This window comes from Struthio camelus, chromosome 1 (assembly GCF_040807025.1).
Source record: "Struthio camelus isolate bStrCam1 chromosome 1, bStrCam1.hap1, whole genome shotgun sequence".
Lineage (NCBI taxonomy): Eukaryota > Metazoa > Chordata > Aves > Struthioniformes > Struthionidae > Struthio > Struthio camelus.
In genome coordinates this window covers 31,501,359-31,516,635 of record NC_090942.1, presented here as the reverse complement: position 1 = coordinate 31,516,635, position 15,277 = coordinate 31,501,359, and the positions used below count along the sequence as shown (strand labels likewise).

General features: G+C 36.7%; 1 protein-coding gene across 4 annotated transcripts in view; it reads right to left on the bottom strand.

Moving 5' to 3' along the window:
• DOCK4 (dedicator of cytokinesis 4) overlaps positions 1–15,277 on the bottom strand; it is a 267,634-nt gene that overhangs the window by 33,229 nt on the left and 219,128 nt on the right. For 2 of the 4 annotated variants that reach the window (XM_068933119.1, XM_068933107.1), the window contains exons 29-35: positions 14,829–14,929; positions 14,313–14,371; positions 11,971–12,119; positions 10,311–10,396; positions 5,184–5,210; positions 4,922–5,017; positions 3,215–3,275 (exon numbers count right to left, since the gene is read on the bottom strand). In XM_068933119.1, coding sequence (XP_068789220.1) covers positions 3,215–3,275; positions 4,922–5,017; positions 5,184–5,210; positions 10,311–10,396; positions 11,971–12,119; positions 14,313–14,371; positions 14,829–14,929 — 579 coding nt within the window. The remainder of the gene's footprint in view (positions 1–3,214; positions 3,276–4,921; positions 5,018–5,183; positions 5,211–10,310; positions 10,397–11,970; positions 12,120–14,312; positions 14,372–14,828; positions 14,930–15,277) is intronic. The other 2 variants (XM_068933099.1, XM_068933113.1) reach the window with 1 other exon arrangement.

Below are 15,277 nucleotides of genomic sequence, written 5' to 3'. Positions count from 1 at the left end.
ACCGCATAATCCTGAAGGAAAGATGTGAATTCTTCAGCCCTAACGGTTGCACATAAAACTAGTAACTGACTGCACAAAATTTTGCATTGCATGCTTGAAATATATACAAAGTTGCATTCTAAAGTCATATCCAAGGCTATAGAGCAACATTTCTAGAAGGGGTTAAAGATTTCTGGAAGTATAACTCCTATTGGTTGTTATATGAATAAACTACTAGATACAACATGAAAATGTTGAGTTCAAATCATTCATTATGTATTTGCAGGCCTTAAACTGAAGCATGAGAAGGTTATAGGCAGAGGAATACAACTCTGTAGCGCTGTCAAGTGTTGTCATATTCAGGATGGACATACAGATAGAGTCCCCCAGCGTGCTTATCTTTGGGGATAACTTGCTTTGATTAATAAAAATTTATAGGATACACAAGCGCTGTTCCTCCTTAGCAATTAAAAATTTGTGTATATTGTATTATTCAAATCATTTACTGTTTGGGACTTTATGCAAGTAGGCAAAATGTTTCACCTTTCAGAAAGTATTCTTACTCTATGCCACTCTTTCCTAAATTGCGAGTTATAATCACAGACAAGAGTGAGAGAAACATTATGCAAATATCATAATAAAAACAAAGAATTCGAAATCCTATACTTTACTAGAAATAGTATTTTTGTAATTGACTTAAACATATCAGTAAAAAACCCATATCAATAGCTCTGTAATAGCATGTCCTCTTTAGGCAACCATATGTCTTTGTAATCCGAAAACTTCTGTTTTCCTCCCACAGTGCATAGGCGAGGAACTGGTGCTTCTATTTAGAAGAGAAAATGAAAGGATTCTGTGTGCATGTTCATAATCTGCAATGCAGAAGTGCAAGTAATCAAGCACAGGTAAAGTCAAAATGTGGCAGTGAACTGCAGTACCAGACATCTTGGCTGTTACCCCCGTGCGCAAACAGCTCTGGTACTTGTCACAAGGCTAAACTATACAAATCAACTGCTTCTTCTCTGAAGCTCAGTTCTGACAAAGTCTGATTGGTCAGCAAGGCAGACCACAGCAACGCAATCCAGGCACAGCTCAGGAAGTACACCATGCTAATATAGTGATAAAGATGTCATGCGTTCTTTCAATAAGCTATTTCAAGACATAAAGCTAATATAAAGAATGAAGTCTACAGAAGGGAACGTCACTCGGAAAGTAGACTGTAATTAATGGGGACATTTTCCTAAGGAAACACAGTGTGAGAACAACACTCAGGCAGGCAACACGAGTATGTTTTACTTAATTGGCATCATGTCATATGACTGTGTAAAGCACCACAGAAAAATCTCCTCTGATTGAGAAGATTTTAAGTTAACAGAATCGAAACATCAATTATTGAGGAGCAAGCACGTCTGAGAGAAACTCCCTGATTAATTTCTAAAGTTTACTCTATATACTTTTCAATGTTTTTGTATAGTTCTGTGATGATAAGAGTTCTTCCTTTAAAGATATGTCTTTCAAACTGAAGTGAGGCGAATCTTATGTATAAGGAACTAATTCCACTAGACACCTGTTAGTCAGCTTTTGCAGAGAAGCGTTTACTGATGCGAAACCTAACACAAATGATCCAGAGGGTGAGGAAAGTAGGAAAAGGATTTCCTACCTTCCCCCTTTATCTAAAGTTAGTGTTGTTGCAGATCCGTAATATCATAAAATCTGCATATTTCATGATGTGGCATAATTCTAGCTCATTTGGGAACTCGGTTAGCTTGATTGATTCTATTTTCTGGAAGAACAACACTTACTTCTATTGCAAAAGACTTAAAAATTCTCTTTTGGTGCCAACCAGTCTTCTTGTCTTTGGAAGCTAGAATACTTTCAAAATGGTAATGACAAAGTATTGCTTCCTCCTCTAGATTTCAAATAATTTTAGGCTGTACATTCATGTGATTAAAATTTGTAACATTTGAGAAATGACGAATTCATCCACCATATGGGCTGCTAAATGTCTTAAAATGTGTACTACTTCTGAAACAGTACTCCTGTAAATTTCTGTAATAATATTTCTTATTTCTGTAAGTCTACTTTTCAAAATTTAACTTTAGTTGTTGCTCTGGTGTGCACACAGTGAAAAAATTTGTCTGAAAATTACTGGGGTAGGAGGAAGACTAAGGAAATGTGCCTTAGCCCTGTACAAGTCATTGAAAATCCCATTATGAGGTATTATAGTGTTTTCAGGTTTATAAAAATAGTTGAACATCCCTTTTGTGTAAGTCTTGGATGATTTAATAACAATAATTTAGACTCCTTAGTGATAGGATGCAAATAATCCGGGTGCTGTACAGAATTCAAGATCTTGCCAGGGTTTCTGACAGAAAGCCTATGATTCTAAGGCTATATAGTAAATATCATTCCTATTTAGAAAGCACTCTTTTCCTACTGAACAAATCTTTTATTTTGTTATGTATAACTGCTATTTAGAGGGGATACCAAATTGCTTCACTGACGTAAAAAAATGCAGAATTAAAAGTCAGCTTATTTAGATTTTTCCCATGGCTAAAAATACAGCTTTCCAAAAATCATCATCCTGAAAACTGAAACTTTTCAAGGTTAATGGAAATCAAAAAGCTTGTCAGTGGAAACTGGGTTAGAACCAAATTACATCTTCTAAATAAAAATAAAATCTTTTTCATACTACGAATTTGCACCCATGGTTTAATATGATGGTGATAACATTATAGGAGAAGGTCCTAAGCAGCATTTCTGGCTCTTGCATTGGAAAGAGAATGGATAGCCTACAGTTTTCAGAAGGTATCCCTCATGTACCATAAGAACCAACCAGAGCCAATTACTGAAGATGACAGGAAAAAGGAGAAAACATACATGTTTTGCTGAGTTTAGGGAAAGGGAAAATACTTGTTTATTTTAATGAACTCAAAGACTGACTAACTTTGGAAGAAACTTTGACAAAACTTACCCGGTAAGGAGAGATGCAAACTGAATAAAAGGGTATTAGAGATTTCTCAGAGTCCAGTTATAAGATGCCAGGGAACACTATTTCCCAGTTATATCAATTCCATCCTTTAAAAACTATCAGAAATCCCAAGTTCCGTATTATTCTATCAGCTTCCACTCACACTGCATTAAGAAGCAGGCTCTCTCTCATTCAAATACATGGTGGTATACTAGAGAATGCTCAACTAGAGTCAAAAAGGGGAAGAAAAGGTATTATACAAACCAAAAGGCTAACAGTGCAGCCAATCTTTTTACCATCCACTTCTCCCATTTTCATGCAGTCCCTAAAACAGAAAGCAATGAAAGTCAAAAATTCCATAAGGAAAGGAATGAAATTTATCCCCTTAACACAAAGCATACCTCAGAAAACAGATATATTTGGTTCAGCAAGCTAACTGAAATGATGCAACCCAAAGGCATTCTGCTCAACAGCTGACCCAGGTTTGTAAGGGACTTCATGCCTCCTTTTCTAGGACATGGAATGCTTCAATAATCAAGAAATTAAATGTTTATTTCTAGTTCTGTCATTAATTTGCTAGGCAACTGCTGGAGGTTATTTAATTTCTTCATACCTCATGCTCAAATCAAGCCAGCGCAAGCCAGCATGTCTTCCAGAAGAGCCAGTCCTAGTCTCTTTCTGCTCTCTGCCACCCATTCCCAGCCCTACACTGCTGCCTACAGAAGCCTTGTGAAGTGAGATAGGTTAGATGATACCTTTTGCTGGGCTACTTTTAACTCATGTCAGTTAGATCACTGCAGCATTACAGTGTAATTCTCAAGTGGTCATGGGATTACAGCACAAGTTCCTCCTTCGTGAAAAAACTAAACAGCAATCTCCTTTGCAAAGTGCTCGTAGAGCCACCAAATCTTCCTCAAGAGCACTCTATAAGTTATCATTTATAGTTTTGGGGAGGCAACGGATCCCACCTCCAAGTCAAAAAGCTAAGATGGAACTTAGCGATTTTAACCATCACTGAGAGAAAAATCGTGTCAATACAGCAGTACTGGAGTAAAATAACAGATAGGCATCATCACGCAGTTACTCAAAGAAATGTAACGTAACTTTAAAACATTCTTGAATATATGAACTAAACAACCTAGTTGTCTCAAAAACGCTTAACGCCAGTAGCACACATTTGTTGCAAAAGATACTGGATTGACAGCCCTGGAGGTTGTAATCCAACTGATCTTGAATAGCAGCAGCACTGCCAGGCTTCTAGAAGTTAAGTTCAGTTTCTTTGTTAACGAAATAGCTTCTGTCTCAAACTATCAGTGAAGACACTGAATGCAGTACTAGGTTATACCATGTCCCCCCCACAGGATCAGGGAAGAAAAAGCCCTTGAGCTGTAGAAAGTGCTACCACTGACTGCAACAACAAGGACAACGCTGAAGGCTCTACACAGACTTCACAGATGACTCAGAAAATCACTTTTAATTTCCCATTCATAAAAAGAGGGGTAAGTCTCTTCTTTTCTTCTTTTTTGTTCATGTGGTAGAATCAGATGCCAGCTTCTCACCCAGGTGTCACACCTTGGTATACCTATCTACTCTGCCAGATGACACTACAATTAAGCATGATTGACATAGCAATAAGAATTTTACTTATTCTGTAAGACAACTGTTACGCGATTAGCCTCACGCTCTGTGGCTTCAGATAGATTTGAATCACTAACCTACTGCTTAAAGTTCCTATATTCCTGGTAGGAGACCAAGGCAAGCCCCTGAATTCTCATACAATAGGAAGGCTATTGGTTGATTTCCCCCAGCCTGCATCATTTTCCTGTCAGCGAGGCAGCTGTGGTCAGAGATCCTGAGCATGTGCAGTTGATTTGTCTGTGTGCAGCAGCTATTCATGCAAGATTACCATGTTTTTCTCTTAATCTTTCAAAGATGACAACCCTACTTACCAGTTGTGTGACAATCACTCACCTATAGTCCAGTAGCCTTTCCATCAGGCGAGTCACAGTGGCGATTAATGAAACGCCACTTTCTCTCCATGTTTCCCGCTCAATTTTCTTCAATAGACTGAAAAAAAAAGCCAGAACAATTTCACTTTTCTGTTTAACTGTCACTATGACAACCACTCCACTTTCACCGGTACCGTAATACCTTAGCAATAGTTACCTTCAACAGTTAGATTTTCTTTTACAAACACCCTCCCCAGAAGCACAATTTGCAAATGATGTCTTACCTAGGATAAGGACCAAAAAGTGGAATTCTAGTCCAGGAAGCATTGACAAAACAAATTATTTTTATGTTAGCTGTATCAGGTTAAAATATGTCAAATACCTAATTTTCAAAATATTCCAAAGATGTAGCAGAGCTCTTTATTAAAATTTATATATTCATTTCAAGCTGGTACCTCAGAAAACAAGGAGCTTTAAGATGTACCTAGAAAAGAATTTTTATCAACTCAATGGGACCTCAAGTCTTTTTAACAAAGGTTTTTCCTCCTTAGCTCTACTATTTCCGCACCAATGAACTTTAAGAATGGGGAAGGGATTAATAAGATGATTTCCCCCAACACTTTCACTTGATATTTCCTTCTCAGAGCACACTATCATATACATGTTAAATTCCATTAGCTATACACTAATGTAAATTCAGATTACACACTGAGGTGAAGATAAGTTTAAAAATGGTATTATAAATGGAGCTGACAATAAAGTTACAGTTCAAATAATCTCTTTCCATTACAGACCTCTGATTTTCACTTCTTCAGTTTAGCAAATATTAATCATTTGGGCTCAAATTTCCAACATTTCTTCTCTGCCAGAGAATGAATGTGGAAACGTGTTCTGTTGCTTTTATGCTTTGGTGCAGGGCCTCATATGTACAACATGCCCATGGAGATATTTTGGCAGTTTCCCTGAAAATCCACTCAGGTATGGTTTATTTAGTCTCTGAAAACTGCTTATATTGAACAGAGCTTTTTAGAGACTTGTTAAGAAACCTTCTGTCTGCAGTGGGCAAGCTGTCAGTTCCACTGACCTTCATCTATACTGAGCATGTTCAGTCCCATAAAACTCCTACATCCAAACTCCATTGAACACATCACAGCGCCCAATAACTCCTACATGCCAACTGCACTAACTATGCGCTCCAGCTCTGTTCAGCTCCTTCTATACAGCGGGATGTCATAGATGCAATTCTCCTAACTAATTTGACCTAGATGAAGCTGTGCTGGAAGCAAGGAGGAAACATTGACTGATCTCCATTCTGCACTCTTATACTGACCTTGGACTCACTTCTCCACTGCAGACGACAATCGGGTGTCCTTCCCTCACTTTCAAGGACAAACTATCTGTCATTGCTAGGAGAGCCAGATGAGGACTCCATCCTTAACAGAAGAGGCTGAAGCATTAATCTAGCCTCTCTGCTTTCCATACAGAATGCACAGGCTAACTTAATTCACTTGTAACCCCCTGATGTTCCTTTCAATGCAAGTTTTTGTATCTAACAAAGAGTTGAGACTGTTGCATTATTAAGCAGTGATTACTGCACCGCTTTTTCCTTTCTATTGCTTTTCAAGCCCGTGCTAAACAGGGAAATTTCAACCTAAAGTCATCAAAATAATTACCGATAGTTCCCATAGAAAAATAGCAGAGGTCTGACTTCCCTCTTAAAATAGATGGGTTTCATCTTTATTTGACTTATACATGTTCTTTATAAATATATCGCCATATTCTTTATAAATATACAATTTCTACAAATGGGTGGTGCAGATATATTCAAAGTACTTATTTAAACTGACATCCATTTCCTCAGTTAGACAATTTTATGACTTGCATTCTGATGCATGCCTCCCTCTCTCCATCATACATCGTTCACCACAATGCACAGAACAAACATTCAGAACAAAAGAGCTACTCAAATATATATCCCCTGGCTTCCTCAGGGCAATATCTAGATAGAATTAGAAATAAATGACTGGCATTTCAGTTAAGCTTTCTTCCTCTCCATCACATTGGGTCTGAAATTGTGTGCACATTTTATTTTATACCTCTGTGTGATCCCTTTTCCTGCATCTATTTGCTTTCCAAACACAACCCTTCCCCACAAGCACACATGAACACACACTCAATTCTTCCTTGTCCTGTGATGTGCCTGTTTCCATCATACAATTCCTGTTAGTCCTAGGGCCCAGAGCACAGCCAAGATGCTATATTATACAAAAGACTAAGCAGAAAAAATGATACAGAGAAACAAGCATTAATGGAAATGCTTCTTCATATTCCTGTTACTGTAGTCTAATAGCTGGGCTGACCTCGACAATTTTTTTTTTTAATCTTGGGTTTTTAAGACCAAGAAAATCAGCGCATTCCAGGACAGAGGGTCTGCCAAGCTCAGACATAGTTGCCATATTCAGGCAACTAAATTGTCTAATAAGTCCAACATAAGTGGATCTGCCTAAGCCACAGAGTTATTCAGACCACTGACTCACAAGCACTTAACCCAAGAGAGGGATCCACCTGGATTCCCATTCTGAAATGGGAGAGACAGCAGTCCTCACTTTTTATGGCTGGAGAACTCAACCAAGGCAGAGCTAGATATTAAATACCTGCTCAGCTTGAATATCAGCTCCAGTTTCCCAAAAGAGAAACCTTGTCATCAGGCTGCCAGTGGAGCTTGCCAGCCCAGGTTTTGTGCTGCAATAACATGGCTATCTAACCTTTAAACCTGAAGTGGTTTGTGTTAGGCCAAACGAGAATACAGCTATAGAAGTAAAACATTGCCAGCCTCCATCTGTGTTGTCATTCCAAGGATTTGGTTCTACCCAGCAGCTGCTTTAATACTATAAAAGCACTCTTTTCCCTCTACTAATTAACTTGGAAATTCAGTCTCAGGGTTATAATGTAAGTATAAATCTGGACTTCCTTTATATCAGGATCGCATTAGGTAGCAGTTACGACAACTAGCTTCTCATGATAACAAAATGTTTACCACCACCATGTTTTGCAGCTTTTCAAATGACATCATGAGCTAATAACTGTGTGGTCACATTCAGGTCTCCTGGGAAAATATAGATTCAAAACAAACAGCAGCCATCTTTCCCTTACTTTCCCCGTGTGGTTTCATTTGATAATGATGATTTCATTATAAGCAGTGAATTCTGAGCATCTAATATTTTAGTTATGTCCAGAAACACTTACAATCTAACTCTGAAAACAGATGATGTTTAAAGGAAAGATGTAGTGAGTTGCTCCAGAAAAAAAAAAAGGAAGCTAACCTAGGAGTTCAGAGATTTGAATTCATTGTCTGATTTATACTAAAGAAAGAAAAAGCATGATAAAAACAAAGTCTCACACCCACTTCAATGACTAGACTGTATCCTAAGTAGCTGTGTGCATCCCCTCAGTTCCCAGACGTACCTAGCAAAAGCAACCAAGCTGAATCTTGAGAATGATCAGGTAACATTACTGTGTTTGCTTTTGATAAGGACTACGTAACCACTGCTTGCTTTAGAACTACATTACTCTCTCACATTCCTCAGGCACGTACACACATTGCTTCAGCCTAAACAAGCCTGCTTTCTTGCAGACTGTGTCAAGATTCGCTAATATTGCTTAGTTTAATTTACCACTGGAAGAAAAAACAAATAAACAAACAAACAAAAAAACTCAGGTTGACTTACCCCATGAATTCAGCTCCCTAACCTGTCAATCTGTTCTTAAGCATTTTTCTCCACATACCCTGTGACACTACCTGTTCTCCATTTTACATTAGTATCTTCACTAAGCTGTCAGGTTGAGAGGTGTTAACGTACTGAGTGAAACCAAACTCAGAAAAAATACTAATGATAAATACTAATTCTTCTTGAGCTGGAAGTGAACTTGAGCAATTATTCTGAAATTTGCCATAAAGTTTACCTATAACTTCAGTTACATCAGAACTGAAACAAAGATTATACTGATGCTGAGATAATTTGCAATTAAAATTACAATGACAATGTTTCAATCATTTAGATTTATAAAACGCTCTCACCATCTTTCACTACATCTTGTTTAACATCCCCCAATTTAAACCTAACTCAACAACTTAAAAGGTATTAAGAACTATATTTCACACCAATATGCTTTTCATAAATTGTAAGTTATTTCAAACAGTGATTGCCATTCTAATGTATTTTGTATATGGTAATGCATCTAGACTTCATAATTTTATAATTATAACTTCTGCCTTAATGATTTAATTTTGAAGTGAGAATATAATCTTTCTAAAATATTGAAACCATCTTACTTCTTATCTTCACTCAAGCTATGAAAGATTTCAGGAATAATTACTATACAGGAAAGTTCTGCTTTAGCTTATCATACTGTCGTTTTCCATCATCCATCTACTTCCATATAATTTTGCCTATTCTCTCTACCCACTTTTGCTTCTGTAAGTGATAAATATTTAGGAATTCTATTTTTTTCAGCTCAGTACAATTACAGATTATTATGTGTCTGTCATTCACAGACACTGTGATCTGAATGTAGGTATTTAAGCACAGACGGACAAATAAGAGGGAATGGTTAAGAAGCCATATAAACAGAAAAAAAACCACAGGTGTTCAGTAATATTAGATAATACACAGAATGGAACCCTGAAGAGGAATACTATATCTCTTGTTAAATACACTACAGATAAATGATATCTTCCACCTAGCTGGGATCGAGTTCAGAGGAACAACAAAGGAGACAGAGGTCAGCTAGTTATATCGTGTACTGTATATTGCACTTTGTGACAGTCATTTATTTCAATTAATGGCATAACTTATAGGCAACCTTAGGCACTTCACCATTACTAGCTTCTGCTATTTGATTTTGGTGATATTTCATTTATTAAAATACACTAAATGCTTAATAATTTATAAAAGAAAATAATAAGAAATAATCTTACCAGGATAAATAAAATTGTATACACCAATCGAGAAATCAACAAGTGACCTTACACAGAGGAGGCAAATTTCTGCTGACTGTGTAAAATCACTTATTAAATAGCTGTTTGTCAAATTCTCATGCCTTCTTTTTAAAATACCAGATTTGTACTCTGTCTGTATCCTGTGCAACCATGAAGCATCTCTTGCCTTTCTGATTTTAAAACTAGTAGGCAAAAGAAGAGAATTTTGCTTTTCCCAGTTATAGCTGTATGTAAGAACTCAGACTTTACAGATACAATATCATATGTTTTTATTCCTCGACTTTCAGAAAAAAAAAAAAAGATAAAAAGAGAATTCACAATTGTTTTAAGCATTGCCTCCCTCCAATGACATCAGCATCTAATACTCCTAACTGAATCCAATCAATTAATGAAAGATAAACATATTACTCACATACTGTTGAAGAGCTCTCGGTACGTTTCGTCACCTTTACCTTCTGACATTAGGCTGTCCAGTTTATCAATCAGTTTTGCTTCCACCTGCAACATATAAGTGTATATGTAAACAGCTTCTTTTACCTTTAATTAGATTGGATAAAATTGAGGAAAGATTTATTTTTCTGTAAGGGATTTTGCTGAAAGTAGATCTTAAAATTATTGGTCAATTGTATAAATTTGATGATCAGTCACTTCATCTCTTTGAAACTGTTATCACGCCCAAGGTTTGTGGGGGTTTGGTGTTTTTTTTTTTTTGAGGGGGGAGCTAATTTGAATGGAGCAACGTGACTTTAAAACTACAGGCTGAGTAGCATTTGCTGCTGCTAAGGCAGCTATCTATTTATGGAGTCAGACAAAAAGCACACGGTCCAAATAAATTGCTTGAATTCTCACTGCAGGGCTGTAAGCATTTTCTTAGACTTCAATAAATATCCCATACACTTCTTTCTTTAAGTCTGTAGATTAATTTTATAAAGGTCTTTATACTTCAGAACGTTTGGGGGCTCAGACTTACTTTTCTGACCTTCCTTACCTGCCAATGTATCTGAAATTAATTTCACTGGATTTACATATTAGCTATCAAAAAAACTTATAGAACATACGTGATAGCTAATGATTACTTAAATGCATATTTTTAAGTGTATTGATTACAAAAAAATATACATAAAGATGAGGCTGCCCTGTGTGTTAATATTTCAAACCTCCAATCTATTTTATATTTTAGTAATCAAAAATCTAGGGGCGAAACCAAGCTGTGGTCAAGATATCCTCTTAGTGAATAATTCCATTACAATTTACATTTAATCCTCTGCTTCTCTGTGTGCTAAGCTTAACAGGTAAATTTTTTTCTTCTCCCTCCTTGTTAACATTTCTACAGTGATTTTAACAATAAGGTTATATACTGATAGTGAAAAAATACCTACTTACATCACATACACTCTTCCATTCCTATACTTTGTTTTGTATTTCAGATACAGCTCCCACTCCAAGTGTTATGATTGCCTGAGACTAATTCATATACTTCTGCTTTCCTTCATTTGAAAGCAGCAGGAAGGAAGGCACTGAGAAATGCCTTGAGGCAGTCTGGAAGAACCGAGTGGGAGCTGCAGGAGCAGATGGCACACTTGGTAGTTCCTTCCTAGCTTGTTAAGAAGGTGTTTCAGCAGCAAGAATAGCTGGATCCTTGTAGAAGAACATTCCTCAGAAGAATCATTTGATTTTTATTTTTTTCCTCTCCATACTAACTGGAAGGGAAGCTAGTTGAGTCCCTATCTAGCCATTAGTCACTACCGCTGTAAAGTACAGAAGAAAAATGCCATAGACAAAATTCAGCCTTGTTGAAAATAATTCAAGTTTTGTTCTTGACTTCAAAGGGCCATGGATTTTCCCCTCATTTTACATTACTAGCATCAAAGCATTCACTGGAAATCTTATTACAGAGAGCTTGTAAGAGATCACAGAGAGTCAAAAGGGAAAACCTTGGTAATCTCTGACCCACAGGTGTAACACCACAGCTACTCTCTCCGCCCAACCACACCACTGGTTGGGATCAGCACTCTCTGAAGTGTTTGAATTTCAGTACTGTTTTATGAAATGAACAGCTTCACACACAGTACCTGCTTAAAGTTGCCACTTCGCCTTTGTTCCCAGTCCATCATGTCATGGAAAATGGGAATCATGACATTCCGCAGGTCTGGCTGAGGGATCAACGTCACTTCTAGGAAGGGGCCAATCAATGCTGGGATAAAATGAAGTTTGTGTTCCCCTGAAATGAAAATGAACATGAACTTGAATATGAATTGGGTCTCCTGTGTGCTATCACGCAATCCAAATGCTGCCTGAAGAACAAAAAAAAAAAAGGCACAGCAAATGTCTACACATTTTTTAATTAGGGTCTATTAGAGCATGGCTATTTCTTAACAAAACATGAAGTGAAAAGCTGCAGACAAGAGCTCAAACTGCAGACATAAGGCCAACCTAATTCATGAGATTTTATACTGCAATAGTGAGCTCAGGAGTTACAGGGTTATTTGCACCTCAAGTCAATCTTCCAGAGGGGAAACAAAGAGAAACAAAGCACTCTCTAGGCACTTAACTTATTTTTCCCAGGAATGGTTTGCTTTGTATGCTCTATAGTCTTGAGTTTACAAAATGATTGACTACCTGATGTAATAATACCACTTTTACCTTTTTTAACTAAAAATTTTTTTATCTTTAGCGTTGTGGAAACAAAAATGGAAGTACATGTTTTGTCTGTAGAACAGTGAAGTTGCGACTCAGCTATTCTCAAAAAAATTCTCTTTAAAATCAGTGCTAAAACATCTTCCATTAACTCATCATATTCTACAAAAGAGAAATTTATACAATTAAGTTCTTGTCAGGACAGCCAGAAATGGCATACAATAATGACTGACCATTCAGTCTCAGTTCGCCAGGCTTAAGAGTTCTGAGATCTTCAGAACAGGAGGATTATGAATCCACGATATACTAACTTTCCCAGCTGCGAATTGACTTCCATCCAAACCTAACTCTGGATGTTGCACTGGCCAGTAACGCTTGCCCGCCACTGTTCGGTGTATGCATTGGTGCAAAGGAAAATCAAAATTCCCTGCAGTGGAAACGTCCTAGGACACTATCTGTCTCAAAGCCAAGGTGACTGTACGAGGACGAAGGCTTGGGATGAATAAAGTGCTAGGCGCACTACATAACGCTGACTAGCCTAACACCCATTATATGAAATATCCTGCCTGTAATATTGAATTGTCCACACTGCAAGATGAGCTCCACAGTGTACCCCACAGTCCTCACTACCATTGAAATTTTCCACAGCCCTCTCCCTGCCTGCACATTGGATTTCTGACTAGAAGGCGATGCACGCTAAGGTCTTACTCTAATATGCAGGAAAGAGATGGGACGCAGGAGTGGATACCTCATATACCAGTTTAGAAATACTCTTAGTGTATCCAAACAACTTAGAGTATGGATATCTTAAAGTGCTCAACCAATAGTAAATACTGTAAATAAGTAACATGCTACACAACAGCAAATTAATAAGCAAATACTTATTTCTTAGAAGATTTCTTTCTAGTACGTGCTGATTGGAAAGTCCCGTTTTCTACAACTACATAACATGGCAAGGAAAAAGATTTATAGAATTGAGATGACAGTATCTTAGTAACTGTTGATGGCCTTAATATCTTTAATGAACCCTTTAATGAAGTGAACTAATGAAATAAAATTTTATAAAATAAAGACTTCCATCAACACTGAATGAGTTGAAATATAAACCTGATTAACTGGATGTCCAAATCTTCTACGTAGTTTTTATTATGTCCCCAAACAATATTTAATTGCATTTTTTCTGAGGCTTATACCTTCAGTTTTCACAATTCCTGCTTATAAATACAGAAACGTCCCTAAGTTTAGATCCAGACATACATTTTTACTCCTGTTGTCCAATGAGTCATTTATACATCACTCACTGGTTTATTTATGCCCTTATATTTCAATGTAACTGGGACTTCAGGGAAGATTTGATGCAAATCCAGCATCTCAGAAGAGCTTCAGAACTGAGAAATATGTCTGTTCCTTAAAATGTTCAGCGACAGAATTAAAATTGTGAACATAAGTATTTTTCCCTTTCCCCAACACAATAACTCTGCCCCAAAAGAGCCGTACTTTCTACTCTAATTTTCTATGGCAGAATTATTTCAGTTCTCTTTGAAGAAATATGGATAGGTCAAATACAGTATTAGTGCATAGAAAACTGGGTTAAGCCATAAAGAAGGGAACTGCAACGACTAGGCTTTTGTTAAACTCAAATCAAGACTTCATGTGAACTTCATCATCAACTTGTCTATTATTAGCAAGTGCATTTAATTGTTGAAGTAATCATAACTTTCTTCATTTCTGAGCTACGGAGATGTAGATGAAATGTAGATTTTTAAAAATTCCTTACCTAAATTTTGCCACATACTGAAGATTTCACATCCCATTGTTACCCGCATATCACCATATCTATAATACATTAAGAAGTAAAGTAAAACAACATAACGTTAAGAAAATCAAGACCATACACTATTTTGTGACATTGTTAAAATGAAGAACCAAATGTCTCATTTGTAATCCATAAAACGTTACTCTCAAACTTATGCTTTCTTCCAAGTTTTTGCCATTGTACCCAGCTAAAAAAGGATTTCTAAAATCAGGTGCATTTGCAGTATTGTCGAATATTTTAAGTATTAGCTCTTTCTAAACACTATACATCAGTAACAGAACTATGTTGCAACAGTTATTTTCTGTAGCAGTTTTGCTCTAGGTCTCTCCTTGAGAACAAATTATTTTCCTTTAGCTCAAAGAAATACAATTATTTCACACAGACAACAGTGCAGTGCCTTAGTAGAAATACCTGAACCAGTCTGAATTAACTAATACATGCAATGGAAATTTTCTAGAAGCTGACAGCAAAACTTACTTTTCTAAAACCTTTTTTTTCTTGGAAGGTGTGAACATCTCCAGTTGCAGACATAACTGGTTTATAAAAATGACGGCAAGAAAAAAGTAGGAATCCCATATCTAAAATAAGCACATGGCATTTGGTTATTTCATTTCTCAGTGCTTCCATTTTATGACCACTCAAAATGCAAATTTTCAAATCACATGAGTTGTTTCAGTCTTGGCTAATAAAGTTGTCACACTGTTTTTGACGAAATTTCTTTGCACATAAATATGCTTTTCCCCAATACCAAAATGTTCAGCAGGAATGCATCTATTTTATCCACTCTACATGTCTTGAATATAAAGGTTGCAATGTTCCAGTTTTTTTTTTTTTCATCATTAGAAAACTTGACCTTCTAAACTGAAAATGTGTTTTTGGAATATTTAAATAGAGAACTGAAACAACTTTTAACTGCAAAAAAGAAA